General features: G+C 41.3%; 1 protein-coding gene across 4 annotated transcripts in view; it reads left to right on the forward strand.

Moving 5' to 3' along the window:
* The window catches only part of LOC146854175 (aldo-keto reductase family 1 member B1-like), a 199226-nt gene that overhangs the window by 172298 nt on the left and 11166 nt on the right, over window positions 1-15762 (forward strand). For all 4 annotated transcript variants that reach the window (XM_085651947.1, XM_085651948.1, XM_085651949.1 and 1 more), the window contains one exon: window positions 4492-4575. In XM_085651947.1, the coding sequence (XP_085508073.1) occupies window positions 4492-4575 (84 nt within the window). The remainder of the gene's footprint in view (window positions 1-4491; window positions 4576-15762) is intronic.

Below are 15762 nucleotides of genomic sequence, written 5' to 3' on the forward strand. Positions count from 1 at the left end.
TCCCAGTATGCAAGGGCGGCCGGCATGTCTCGCAGGTGGGAAAGAAGGCGCGGGTGCGTAGCGGGTCGCGGGGTGTCGTACAGAGGGAGTGGGGGGGGTCGCGATGGAGCTTAAAAAACCCAAAATAACTTACATTTCCGCCAGGTCCTGAGTCCTTGGTCTCTGGTCCTGCTCCTACTCTCCTGCTTCTGACTTCAGGAATAGGAAGCAGGCAGCCAGGCTCTCTCCCCTAAGCCAATCACAGCGCTGCAATGCAGCATTGTGATTAGTCTGAGTGCCTTGACACGGCGCTCAGCCAGGGGCTGTTGGGTGGCTATTTTCGCCATGCAGGCTGTAATGCAGGCTGCATGGAGAAGGAGAAAGTGTGCATGACTGGTTTGAGAGGCCCAAGAGAGCTGACCAAACAGTCATTGGCACTTTGGAGTGGGCATACCACTCCTACTCTGCTCCGTGAGCAGAGCATGTCCGTCTGCAAAGGAAACATTAAATGTTATTATCCTTTTATACTTCCTTTCCACTGTTCGAATGTAGTGGGGTGACGCTCCTCTGCCATAGCAGAGGGGCCGCCACTGCTCTCTGATTAGATGCAAATATTTGTAGAAGCTTGAAAGCAAACGGGCAATTCTTTGCTTTCAAAATAAAATGTTTATAAATGCAACTAGGAAAAAAATGTTTTGCTAAAATTTTACTTACCATTTCTTTGAAGGATGAGTAAAATGTGTTGATACATGCTAGTCTTCCCTCCAAAAATCATAATGGAAACAATGTAACCAGTTTTAACCATATATGGGACACATGAAAATAAAAAAACATTGGCAAAGCCAATAGGTCTGACATTGATGGTCAGCCTTCTGTTTGTCAAAATGTGCCTTGTGTTGCAATAGTTTTTGTAAAACTTTATTGTTGTGGAAGCTGCCAGGTCCTTACTATCATAACAACAATTGGCAAAAAGCAAAAAATGATTTTGGCCTCAAAAAACACACATTGCGACAGTAGTTCCTGGCGCTAAACACATTTTTGTGTGCCAATATGCTCCTGTGTATACTGAATACTGTCACAGTGAATCTGACCGATAGATAAAGTCACAGTGAAGCCAGCCAATAGATAGAGAAAGGAATACACTTTAAATTCAAACAGAAAATCTTGGTTAACATCAGACGTAATAAGATGCCCAATTCTTAAATAAAGTCACAAAGGTGAATCCATGGTATATGCCCTTGCATTAGAGCAGATATACGGCTTTAATTAGTTCACAAAAAGTTACAGAAGTAGGCCAGGAAATCATACTCCTATAAAATATTTGTGAACTCCATTTTATTACGAGCAAACAGGAATGTGTAGATTTGCTCATGCGGAAATCTGTTGAACCTTTACAAGTTCACTCTTCCTCCAACCACTTGTTTCCAACTCTGGAAGAAGTTTTACTCCTGCCTTGTCAAGGAGTAGATTTCTAACCTTTCTTGGTATGGGAACATATTAGAGAAAAGCCGGTGAAAACCCCTAAAACATGCAAGTTGTTAGGTATGCACAAACTCAAAAGGGCATACCAACCCCTGAACTATTGCTTACTGCTACCTCCAGTCCCAGTATGCAGATCTGCGAAAGGTGGCAAAAAAGAGGATTGTTAGTATTCAAACCTTATGCCCCAGCATAATCGGAGAGGCTATTATTAGAGCTCTTATATAATGAGATTGCCACCATAATTTGTCTGCGCACTACATGGCACCAAAGGGACAAGCGGATTTTGTTACAGGACAAGTATATTTAAGAAGCAACTTGTCCCAAGTAGATATTTTATTGAATTCCACAGCCATGCTTCTACCTCTCGTCTATTTAAGGTGCCTTCTCAGTTAAAGAATCAACTCTTCATCTCAGTTGGTTCCTGGGTCTGCTAAGAAACACAAAAGGAAGGAAAGAAAGAAAACAGGTACAGTTTTCATTGCCAGTCCCAGACACTATACATTCCAGTACTGCACAACTTGCAACTTCATCTGTGGTTCATCTGGTACCATGGGGTTTTCCCAAAATGTAGCTTCTGTGGATTCATGGGAGAAGTTTACTGCATCGGATTTGTTTTGTTATTTCTTTATAGATAAGCAGTTTCACACTCCAATGGGGGTGTTATGACAATTGGATCTTTTTTTACTTCAGGTAGTAAGGGATCAAATCTAAATTTATGACAAAGTCCAGATTCCTGGTCCTTTTATTACTCCCTACATGACGTTCAAGTATTCTTGGATAACAAACATTACCCATGCTTGTGGTGTTTAAAATAATGCCGTAATGTACTGGAAAACCGCCCTGCCTTCCCTTCTTGTTCTCCAGAATCTCCAAATCCTAAGAGTTGTAACTTCCATTCTCTATTCTTTTTTACTAGAGGAAGCCAGCTGCTTATCTTGCCTGGAGCAAGAACTAGCACTGATGCAGTAATGGCATTGACAATGTGAGCATTTCATGGATGCGCCAGGAGAGTGTGATCCTGCAAAATAAACTGTTCCTAAGGAAACGAGGATGACTCATCTCGTCCAACACCCAAAGATGCCAATAAAACCTATGTATGACACTTATCAAGGATTTCCCAGAACCTGACGGTGATGATGAGCATTTACATTCATGTACAAGGGTCCATCTACGACCCTATGGAGCTGTCCACTGCCTTTTGGTTAGTGTCCCATATAGAAATACCACATATTAACACACATATACCTGAAAAAAGTAATTGGTTGTTGAGCAGTGTTATAGAAGCTCTTGGACGCCTTCTTCCTAAATCTCCCATTTCAGGTCTACTTGAGGTTTACAACTTCTTAGTAAGCAAGGACCTCTGTTAAACCTGGAATCTTTGCTAATCAAATAGTCCCTGCGGAGGTGGAATCAACCTCATTCTGAGCCATCCAAATGTCAAATACAAAATATCCAAGAAGGAGACTTTTATTGTGATGGTCAGTTTGCCATTCCAGTCTGCTGTTTTAACAGCTGAAAGACAGTGGTCCAGCACCTCAACCCTCTCTGAACAAAGGTATGGACATTTCAGAAATTAACACAATGCTAGTGGCAGCGTGCACCATGATGATGTTTGCAAAAACCAAAACCCACCAGCTACTTAAAGCGGGAATACCCGCCTAGCACACCATCAGGTTGGTATACTCTTATATAAAAGAGTTGCATGTGCTAGCCTATACGATGTAACACTTGACATGATGTGGCCGGTATTGACTGCAGAAGGTTTTAGACACAGAGGGGCCGATTCACAGAACTAATCTGAGACAAAATCCTAAACTTACTACTTTTGGTATTCACAGTAGACATTTAGTAGTAGTAAAGTTAGGATTTTGTCTTAAATTAGGAGTTTGTCTTAAGTTAGGATTTTGTCTTAAAATAGGATTTTGTCTTAAGTTAGTATTTTGTCTTAAGTTAAACTTAAGTTAAACTTAAGTTTGTCTTAAGTTTTGGTCTTAAGACAAAATCCTAACTTAAGACACAATACTAACTTAAAACAAAATCCTAACTTTACTACTACTAAATGCCTTCTGTGACTACCAAAAGTAGTAAGTTTAGGATTTTGTCTCAGATTAGTTCTGTGAATCGGCCCCATATGCGTTATACGGGCGGTGGTCTGTGCTGCCCTGAGCCTCTTGGTCTCTGAAGGCAAAACGACTGGCAAGTGCCCCTGTAAGCAGGTACCAGGCAAAAGGAAGACACACTCAGCATCAGCTAGAAATGCAAAAGTGAATGAGAGAGCGTGGAAAGAGCATGAGGAAGAAATGAAGAGAGAATGAGGAGAGAATTACAGAACAATAGAGAGGGTGACTGTGTGTGCAATGTTTTTAAATATCACAGTGACAACTGCGCAGTATTGATTTTAAAACTGATCTTCTACAAACCGACAGACAAGAGATCTGCAAACAGATTCCACCAATGCTGGCAAGGAAGACTGATTTACTTATTTATTTTCCTTTAATTGTAATTGCCAACAATATTCAATGCTTGTGAATAGGGTAATTGAGAAAACTTAAGCAGGTGAGAAGCGCAGGCCACTATCCATATTTTTCTATGCCAAATTTGCATTTTATATCATGCACCTCCAAACTGAGTGCCTTGGAAGTCTGGAAATCATAAACAGTGTTGAGGATGTATGAGGTGTGTACCGTGACGACTTCTATGACTTGGAACTGCGTTGAGCATCACAGCTAGCCAACATCTGGAGTTTGGAGACAAGATTACAAAGTCATTTTTGAAAATTGTTTTCCCACATGTATCCTCTTTTCTGAGGATACCCTTCTAATGTAGATCATCTTGGGATCATTCTGCAGGCTGTTCTTCAGTTCTATACAAGTGTGCCTCAGCTCACAAGGATTGGTGTCAGCACCTCTTTTCAAGTGGTGACCCTACATGTCAGTTGTAAGGGCAAGCAAAAGAGATAAAAGACACGTATCCTGTGAGCTTGTAAGATGGTGAAAGGTATTTTTAAAGTATTTTTTCATTTTATTTTAGGTGTTACTGCGGTTCCAAATCCAGAGAAATGTGATTGTAATACCCAAATCAGTAACTCCTGAGCGCATCAAGGAAAACTTTCAGGTGAGGTGCGACACTTGGGCTGTACCACTATGCTAGGTTTCAAGGGTAAAATGTGCTGTGCGTTTCAGAGCTTATATTTTATGGAAAGGGTGAAAGCATAGCCCGGTAACCTAAATCTGATATATAGCGTTTTGTCATTGTAGGAGTTGTCCCTCTCTGCAGGGTCACCCTCAAACATGTTGCCTTCACCCCTCATGTTTTCTGAGCCTGTTTATGTTGCTGTTTCGGACTCTGTGCACTTTACCCCTGCTAACCAGTGCTACAGTGCTTGTGCTTTTTTTTTTTTTTTTAAACATGGTCAATTTTGCTTACACCCAATTGGAACATTTAATTTACTTAGAAGTCCCTAAAAAAGGGTATTACATGTACCCAGGGCCTGTAAATCAAGAACTACTTGTAGGCCTGCAGCACCCATTGTATAACCCACTTAAGTAGCCCTTTAAACATGTCTCGGGTCTGCCATTGCATCCCGTGTGCAGTTTTAAACTGCAAGTTCGAATTGGCAAGATAACCTTTTTCCCAAGTGAGAGAAACTGGGTTGTTGTTTGACTGGGGTACGAGCCCTTGTGAGGCAGCAACCACAATACTTGTCAGGGTAAGATACTAGCAAACCCCATATTAACCTGTGCTCAACCCTCCGCTAGCTTGTCACAGAGCAGTCATGCTTAACTTATAGGTGATGTGCAATGTATTTGTGCAACACTTCAAACAGTAATAAAGTGAAAACACCACATAAGGGTAGAAAACTAGACCTTTCTCTAGTAAATAAAACAAGACCAAAATAAAAATCAAATCAGTGCACCCGAGATATTCAGTTTTAAACATTGTAGAGAAAATAGTGGCAAAAAGCACAAAACGTGAACTGGGGATATCTGGTAATGCCAGACTGAGACGAAGTCAAAAGTTCAGGCCGCCCGTGATGGAGTACAGGGACCCAGTTAGGTCAACAGAACAGAGTACCTTAAATTCCGGTTTTCAGAGCGCCGCGATGTTCTGCGACAAAAATGTGTCATGCAGCAATGTGAGGGCCCGTGTCGTCATTGAGGATCCCGTTGGCAGGGCTTGTGATGTGAAGTCCGCCGTCAACAATGCGGCGCACAGTTGGGTGATGCGTCAGTTCCGAAGAGCTGCAATGCTGTGATGCAGAGTCAGGTGTCATCACCTAGTCTGCCATCAACAAGAAATGAAGGGGTCTACATCGAGGATGCGTTCAAGCAGTTGGAATTCCAAAGAGCTGCAATGTGGGTCTTTGTGATGGGTCTAATCCACAAAGCAGCGGTGATGTGTCAGTCCTACTCGAGTTACAGTGCTTTCTGATTGGCTGATAGGGCTAGAGCTCTGATTGGCTCCCATGGCTAGTGTTTTTATTGGGCTTAGGGATTGAGTTCTGTGTGGCTGATAGGGATGGGGTTTTTATTGTCTCCTTGTGCTAGGGTTTCTATTCGACCTAGTGCTTAGGGTTTGGGTTTTGATTGGTTGCTAGGGCTAGGGCTGTGAGTTGTTGATAAGACCAGGTCTCCCATTTGGTTTAGGGATAGGGCTAGGGTTTCCAATGGGGGAAGGTCATCTGACCTAGGACCTATTTAACCTAAGGTTCAAGGAGTCGAGTCTAAGGGTGAAGACTACAAGGGTGGTTGCCCTTTCGGGCCTAGGACCAGAAATGCTGCCCTTTTTCCCATTTACCAGCAACTACCTCAAGCCATCCAGATCCTCAGCTTACAACCACAATCTCAGCAAACGCACACTGCTCATTTACAACATACAAACTCCAAACAAATTTCAGTGTTTTAACAACCACTATAAAAATCCTATTAACCACATCTATATACCCTACTACACAAACTGACACACAATGACACCTTCACTCTAACACAAAATACCACCCTGTCCTATACCACTATAAAATCCGCACATTGCCAACACAACACAAGTAGCCTTTTAACACATAACACTACAAATCAACACACCTAAAGCCACCTTACATGCATCCACCTACCAACAATGGAACAAAGTCGGTTTTGAATACTTAGAAATACAGCTAACATCCAACACAGATCTGGACACAATAAATGCAGTTCAAAACCATTGAGTGGCGCCAGGAAGCTTTTGACATCCTAATACCATTAAGAACAACAAAAGAGGACAATAGAAAATAAGCTTTAAGAACAACAAAACAGGACAATAGAAAACAAGCACCTTGGAGGGATACAGAAGTAAAACAACAAATTGCAAAGCTGCAATGTACCTGGCTCAAAACAAACAGCAATCAAGACAAACTTTCTACCTATACAAACGCAAACGAATATACTAGTAGACAGAAAAACTAAAAAAAAGGTACTATTCAGACAGAATTCAAAATGATAAATTTGCAAATCAAGAATGTTATAAAACTCTCACAGAAGTTCGTAAACGTTAATGCACAGCAAAAAAAATGGAACAGGACCACTTTTCATAAAATCCCCAAATATATACAAAAAACAAACCTCCGCTCCAAATTGACACCTTGCCTAAAAACCCAAGCATACAAGATGAAAATCCTGTGTATGTAAGCGTGTGAAAATTGATTATATACATGTATTTATATATGTGCATTTCTTTGTACAAAAATATATACATATACATATATATATATGTAAACTTATGGTTTACAAATATGTAGAAATTCTTTAGGTCTGCTTAACGAATGTATATAATATTTATGGTTAAAATATATCCAACGTTCCTCCTTGATGATGTGCTCCTGATCACGAGGGAATGTCGGCCAAAAACGGAGGCGGCTGCTCCATATTAAAAGCATGAAAACAGTTTTTGCAAACATACACCAACACTCAAAGCTGTTTTTCTCAGATTTATTGAGTATAGCTGCTTCATTTGATCAGGCGTGGAAACCGGCCTTGTTCACAAACTAGAAACGCCATTTTTAAAGGCAAATATATACTCCATAATATAATAACCATAGAAGTTGAAACACATTCTTTTTTTTTCTCCGCTAGAAATTAAAATAAATTGTTAAGCAGCAGAAGGAACAAAGTACTAGTATAGCAGTGTGTTAATTATTACACAGTGAACACTCAATACATTGTAATTGAGTGATTTCGTACATTGAATTTAACTTTTGGTGCAGACCTTAATTCAAACATTTTTTTTTCTCTTTCCATCCTTCCCGCATTCACGGGTCGGAAAGATACAATGTTGCACTGGGGAAACAAAGTTATCACTGCTCAGTATTTCACAGCATGCTTTTGATATTAAGGGGCTTATTTTGATATCGAGAGGAATTACTTCCACCTGACACTGGCTCAGTCCTGGGACACCCAGTCAGCGGCCTCAACCGACTCATTTAAATGCGACTGAATACTGTTCGGCTAGCCGGCTTCTGGCTCTCAGAGCAAATCGGAAGCCAGCCAGAATGACTGGCCGGTTTACTTTCCAACCACCTCCATCATAATGAGGCGGTCTGAAAGTAAACAGAGCGGCCCATTATGATGCTGCCCCTTTACAGGCAGTATCGTAATCACCCCCATATATCCATTCTCACTCAAAAGAAATGATCAGTTCATTCTAGTCAAGTGACTAAGGACCTGATTACGAGTTTGGCGGTGTGGGAGCGGGGCGGTACTCCAGTGCCCGCTCCCACACATCAAACCCGAATCCCACCCACCCACCAGATCACAAGTAAAATCATGGTCTGGCAAGCGGCGTGGCGGTCCCGCAACGATGCAGTAAAAAGACTCAAATGTTAGCCTTATGCTTCATCACCGTGTGACCGCCACAGCACATTACAGCATGGCATGGACTGTAAAGTCCAAGCCGTGCTGGAACTGGGAGGGCATGCACTCATGGGGGCACAACATGTGTACCTGCCTGCACCAACATGCTTGGGGCTAGGGGAGCCCTGTAGGGCCCCCTTTGTTTCCTGACCGCTAGCAGTTTTATGGAGTACGAACTTCATGGGACCGCTGGCAGCCAGGAAACTCGTAATATGGATGGCAGTTCCGCAGTAGCACCTCCAGCATTTTGATTGTGAGACCCTGACCACCGCGCCACTACCAGGGAACGTGGTTCGCTCGTGGTTGGAGCCGTCCATTGGCAGTCTGGTCGCCAAAGTTGTAACACCACTGTAAAACTCATAATAAGGCCCTTGGTATTTTTTCATTTTTGTCATTCACCACATCAATCCAGTGAAACAGGTTTATATAAATTAATCATGATTTAAATATCCAGTTCTGCACTAGATAGATTCCTATTTCTCATATAATAAAATCCGATTATTCAAATGATCTGAGTATACCTGGTGAATGGGGAAAGTGGGGTCGGAGTTTCGTCTTAGCAGTATGTTGCCTGAATTATTTTCCAGCCTGGTCATGTTTGTGTGTGGGGATGGGCTAGGGAGATACTTCCCATACCCCATTCCAAAAATCACATTGTACTTTAAGAGCTTATCTTCACCTCTATGTACTGCGCTGAAGTGCCGCACAGCTGGGTAAATTTTGACATTTGTTTCTAATCACACAATATACGTTTTTGTACCTTGCGCACTGTGCTACCTACATATGTGAGGGCTCATGGGCATGTTAAAACATACACTGCAAAATCTGTTTTACAATTACATGCCTCCTTTATTCTACATGTTCTTCTCTGAGTGGGTGATATATTTTCCATCTTGTTGATACCATGTTGACAGGCTTTGGATTTTGTACATTTCATGATTCCCCAACTCCTTGCTAGCCAATATGTATTGTCTAATCCTTCTAAACCAATGTTGAATGATACATCCCTCATCGATGTTACCTTTCGGTAAGTCACTGGTATTTTTCTTGATACTTTTCTGCGAATCATTAGATTATTCCTGAATAAATGCCAGTGTGTGGCCGAGATCCTTCTGATTTGTTTCTACTCAGTGCTATAGTCCGTAATGAATCATTTCTGTTCCCAGGCATTAACCACCTTCCTTTTCTTTGTTCTGCCAAGGAACCATGCTTCTCTTTTCACTGTGTATGCTCTGGAAGCACTCTCTACTTGAATCTCATAATTAGATTATTTTGTGCCCTTATTGCCTCCTCCTGTTCACTACAATGTGTGTCTAATCTTAGGTTTTCTACATAAGGGATACATCTTTTGAGGCTAATATGGTAACAGTTGTTAGTGTTTAAAACGTTATTTCCCACAGTGGGCTTCCTAAATATTTTAGAATGTAGTGTATTTTCTTTTATGTAAACAGTGCGGTCTAAAAGGTTAACATCTGTTGCACTGATGGGGCTAGTGAGTATGATGTTCGGATCATTGCTATTTAATGCTTTAGCAAAATTAACTGCACTTTCAACTCCGCCCATATTACAAACAAGTTGTCTATAAAACGTAGCCATAAACCAATGTTATAGTCCCACTTATGTTCAAATTTTTGACCGAGCACCCGCTCCTTCCACCAGCCCATATGCAGATAAGCATAACTGGGGGCAAAGCAGGTGCCCATCACTGTACCTGTGATTTTTTGGAATATCTCCTTATCAAATAAGAAAGGATTATTGGTAAAACACAATTTTGTCATCTCTATTAACATCTGCGTATGTTTCAATAAGCATACTGGTTGCACCCTCAAAAAGTGTTTATGGCTTATAGTCCATCTTCATGGTGTATGTTTGTGTAAAGTGATTTTACGTCTAGCGTCGTTAATGCATGGTTTTTCTCCTACGTAATGTTGTAAATTCTCTTCAGGAAATTGCTTGTGTCCTTCATGTATGATGGTAATGCTTTTACGTACTCTTGTAAAAGGTGGTTTACAAATCTCAAGGTATTTTCAAAGAGTCCATCCATATATGATATTATTGGGTGGTCAGGTGGAAGACTTAAATTTGTATGCACCTTTGGAATGAGGTAAAAAACTGGAATCTTTGTATGATCTTTCTTAAGAAAAATGTATTCTTCTTGACTCAATAAAGCTTAATCTTTCCAAGTATACAGCTGTTTGTTATTCTCAGTTCTAGCCACTTGCTTTTTGCAATTGTTTTTTCTTCTATAGCAATCATTATCGTTTAGTTGTCTGTACGTTTCTTTGTACATCTTTAGGGGCCAAAGTACTGTGTTACCCCCTTTGTCTGCTCGTCTAACCACTATATCATGTCTGCTTTTTATTTTCTTCATTAGATTGTCGACTGTGTTTGTCCATAGGTCTTCTGCTTCTTATGTCCTATCGCATGATACAGTGTTTTTATTTCCTGTTTTACAAGCTCTGCAAATATATCAATACTATCTCTCTGTATAATTGGATAACATTTAGATGATGGTTTAAATTGTGTTGGAGCTTCCCCATATACAACCAAGCCTAAAGATGTTATCAGCTCATCCTCTGTAAAGGATTCTGTAATTCTTAAACTTTCATTCTCCAACTCTTTCAGTTCTTTGATGAGCTTAAAATCAGAAATCTTAGCACTATTGTTGTTTCTTGTTCATCTATCAGGCTTTCTTGATATCTTTTAGGTTCTTGACAATAGATTTTTTTAAAGTTCTGATTAATTTGTATTTATCCACTCTTGTTTGACTGTACTTCAATGATTTTTCAGGGCAGACTGAGAGTCCAAGTGCTGATATGTGTTCTTCCGCATTACTCAGATTAATGACTGACAAATTAATGATGGCTTCATATTTTCTAATCCATGCTTGCCTACTTCCGCTTGGGTTTCTTTATTGTTCTACTCTTGGTCTCAAATTCCATCTCCTGTCCAGTCGTGAAAGATTCAATTTGTTAATAACTGATGGAATTTCTTAACTCAGGGGGCTTTCTCTCCTCTTGTAGTCTCCTCTCATAGAGCCGTATCCACTTCTGTATTGGGTTCAGAACTTGTGTCTGGTATCATGTAGAGCTATGTTTCTGCCTTCTGATATTATCAAATCTTTTTGCAATAGTATAAATTTGACCACATTCATAGTTGCTTTTACCCCTTCTAAATTTCACCACTGTGCTATTTCTGATTGTTTCTTCCTGTTTCAGCAACTTGTCTCTAACTTCGCTCATCTGCTTATTAATGAAATCCTGATCTTCTTTCTTGAGTTCCTCCGAAATCTGTTCCATTTCTATTAAGAGACTTTCTCTATCTATTTCAGCATATTTTATCAGAATTGTATGAGTCTACTCAATGCTTTAGTGTTACTGCTGGCCCATTCCCTTAACATATCAGGGTGGGGATCTCATAGCTGGGCACTGTAATAAAAATCCGTAGTCCATGTGATATGCGTCCCACTTATAGATATATTTTTTTATGGGCTTACTTTCTCACCACTTAGAGTGTTCACTGTGGAATAGTTTTTCATATTGTTTTAATTTTCTCTTTACATCTTTGTTGGCTGCTCCCATATTAGTTTCCTCTCTTTCTGGGGTTACATCACTGGTAATATCATCAAAGTGTTTGTCCGCTATCACCTCCCTTTTCCTTAGGATTTTAACAGCCATAGGGTATATATTCTCACAGTATTATACAGCTTGGCAACCCCATTCCCATTCAACATGCAATGGAGAGCTCACCTGGGGTAGTATATCAGATCGGCGGGTGTCCTACGACTCTCTGGGGTCCAAAAGCTCACCTCCAGTAATCAAGCGCTGACAGGGTGCTCTGTGGCATAATATCCAACGTTAATCACTTTTCAAATGCCACGTGGGAGTAAATATATGCCTTTAAAAATAGTGTTTTTTGTTTGTGAGCAAGGACGGTTTCTGCGACCGAAACGCGTCAAGCAGCTATTCTCAAGAAATCGGATAATTAACAGCTTTGCATGTTGGCGTGCGCTTGCAAAAGCTGTTTATATACATATATGTATATAAATATTTTCTTTTTTTGTGTCTGTTATGGGGAGATTAAGGAAATGTGGTGCTTCAAAACACAATACACAAAATTGCTCTAGCATGATATATTAGTACGATGCTAAAGGGAAAAGGAAGTCAACCTTGCATCCCAAACACAGAAAGAAGACATGAACATAAGTCTCCAAGCACACACAATATCATATAAACACAATTATGAGTTGTAGGAAAGTAGGATCTGCTTCTTATGGTTACTCCCACTGTTTTGACTAGTCTGGCTGGGATCCTGCTATTCAGGACTCCAGCCTATCTGCTTTCTCCCTTAAATTGACATGTATGTACTTTGGTACAACTCCACATTGGATACTGGGGTACCCTTATCATACCCTAGTATATGGTACACCTGTACTCAGGGCATAGGTACCCCAGAGGCCTCCCATGGGCTGAAGCATGTATTATGCCACCCCTGAGAGGCCAGGCAAGATGGAACCTCAGGTCTGCTACTGCAACCTGTCTAAGCTGGTGCTTGCACCACTTACAAGAGCTTTAGGTTCAATATATCGATATATATATATATCACTACACTTAGAACCTCATAAGTCACCCCTATTGCAGGCCTTATCAATCTTGAAGGCAGGGTGCTGGGTTTTACATGAGAGGGTGCTCCTGCATGAGCAGGGCCCTCTGCAGCCTTCGGAGACCATTCTCCCGAGCTGCGTGTGATACTACCAGACTTATAGGTAGAGGTGCATTATAACCTTGCAGTAAATGCTATCTCGAAAATGACTGCAATGAAGTATGTCGTGTTTGGTGTCAAACACCTTGGAATCATACCTCCACACCAGTACCTGGTGTGAGAGGTATGATTCCTCCCCTCAGAACCGAGGATCTGGGGGTACCTAAGTCTACTGGTACCAACTTTCTTGAGCCTCACAGCACAAAATGGATGCTGCCAGACACGAGTCTGCCCTCCTGCTGCTGAGCCAAGCTTGAGCAGGGGAAGGCAGCACAATAGGCACCCTGTCACAGGGCGGTGTGGCCACCTCCCAGACAGGATTTAGTGTATTGGGGCTGGGTGGGTGCACTGTCTCAGTCCCAGAAAGGCTGGCTCTGGGGCACATTTGGTGTCCCTGTGCATAGTCCAGCTCAAACCAGTTCTGGGAGCCATTTGCTCCTGCTCTGGTGCGAAACTGGACAAAGGACATGGGAGTAGCCTCCCCCCTGTCCCGTCCCTCCCAGAGGAGGCTCCCTAGAATCTGTCCAACACTCTCCTGTGGGTATAAAATGGGTTACCTGGCTACAGGACATTAGATTTTACGTGGACAAGATTCTGCAAGAAGATACCACTACACTTCGACCGTCTGGACACACTGGACTTCGCTGGACCTTCCTTGGGCTACACTTCGTCTTCCCTTGCCGTCCCCAGTCTCGCCAGTGTCTGTGATCCATACAAACTCCGTGCAGGACCCTGTGGACCTCCAAGACAACAGAAGAATCTCCCTTGGAGTGAAGGAGTCACTCCCCTTCAAATGCAGACACCGTAATGCATCTGACCAGATTGTTGATCCTGAACTCCTGCATACTCTGAAAGGATCCAGCAATACAGTAGGTAGGTTTCTGAAGGTCTCCGAGGTTGAGCTGCCCTCTTACCAAGTTTGAGGCAGATATCCCTCATGGGGACCATATAACCCGTACCCCTGTGCACCACATTAATTTGCAGCCGCACATGCTTGTTGTCATGCAACGATTCTGTGCACTGGGCCATTTGCAGCCCTAACCCCAGTGCATCTTTTCTGGAAAGGACTCCTGCATCCTCACACTCTGTGCACTACTAGCTGGTATCCTGTGAAACCACCTGAGGTCCCCTTGTGACTCCTGTGTCTTCGACCTGTGGGTCCACTTGAAGGGTTAACTTTGCTTTATTTGGGCTTTCCAAACTCTTAAATTCCAAGGGTTGTCTTCTTAATCTGCTGGGAAGGGTCCTTAATCTCTAATTTTCCAACTGCGACTTTCCCATTGAATCGTACGGAGCACACGGTCGTGTTCTCACTCTGCACCCATCCTCCGTGGGGTCCCTACTTACTCACCTTGGGTGGTTCCTTGGGGTTCTTCCTTGGGGTTCCAGCGATTCTAAACCTTCTAGACTAGGTCTAGTCCAGAGTCGTGGTTTTTATACTACTTATTTAGTATATGGTTTGGTCTCCCCTGGGAGCCCACTGTGTATTGTTCTACTTACGTTTGATTCTTTGCAACTGTATTATTCGATATGTGTTCTATCCTCGTGTAGCAGATACTAGACAGTGTTATATATAATAAATACATATTTTTACAAATACTGTGTGGTTTCCCTTTCATTTAACCAGTACTATAAGGTTGCATTCTGGTAAAACAAGCTGCTTAACATTCCTTCAAGACTTAACCTGAATGCTGCTCTCCTTAGCTACTACTAGGATAGCTTTCTACAAAGGTTATCTTTAACCTAATCCCCATAAGGGTTGTTTGGACTGGTGCAATGTGCCCACTTTAATTAGTGGACAGCATATACCAGGCCAACTTCTCACGAGTCAATCCATTTGTCGCAAATTCTTCAATCTTTTCTTTTTATTGTATTCAAATTGCTCTGCCAGCCAACACGTGTTTCGTCAGGTTCGGAAAATCAAAGTAAAGCCTATCTTACAATTTTATCCATTGCATGTACCTCTAACTTTGTACAATAAATAGCTCCCAGTAAAGTCCCTTTAAAAAACACCCAAAACACAATTCTCATATAACTCATGCCACTTTGTGTACATATGAATTACATATGTGACATGCTTCAATCATCTAAGCACCTCCCTCATTCGGTTGACACCACACCCAGTGGGAGTGTCTTTAAAATGCACATAATATAAACTGAGTACCAAGCATATGTATTATTGACTGTTGTTACTCTGAATTTTACATTAACTTTGGTAGGCCATAACATGGATCAGGATAAACTTGACTCAGATAACATATTCAGGACATTATGGCTGAATTGTTGGATTATACATCTCCACATCCGCCAGTAGTTTAACACTCCCTGACTCCTTATTGGCCCATGAGCATGTTTCTTGCCTTTTGCGCTATGATGTTCTTTCTTAAGTTTGGTGGCCTACCTGTTTCTTTTAGAAGTAACCTCTAATTTTATTAACTGTATTATGTATAATATGCCGCCATGTGGTTGTATTTAAGTGAAGGTTACCCTGTCCTAGAAAAAAAACTTTTATATTTATAATTTTACTGCCTCATTTTTATTGAGAGTGATGGCAGGCGCCTAGTGAAAAATATTTTCTAATATTTTTAAGTTTAGACTCATATGTGGATTGTAATGATTTTATTAATAAAACAATAAAGTACTGATAACATATGTA

This window comes from Triturus cristatus, chromosome 4_1, assembly GCF_964204655.1.
Source record: "Triturus cristatus chromosome 4_1, aTriCri1.1, whole genome shotgun sequence".
NCBI classification, from domain to species: Eukaryota; Metazoa; Chordata; class Amphibia; order Caudata; family Salamandridae; genus Triturus; species Triturus cristatus.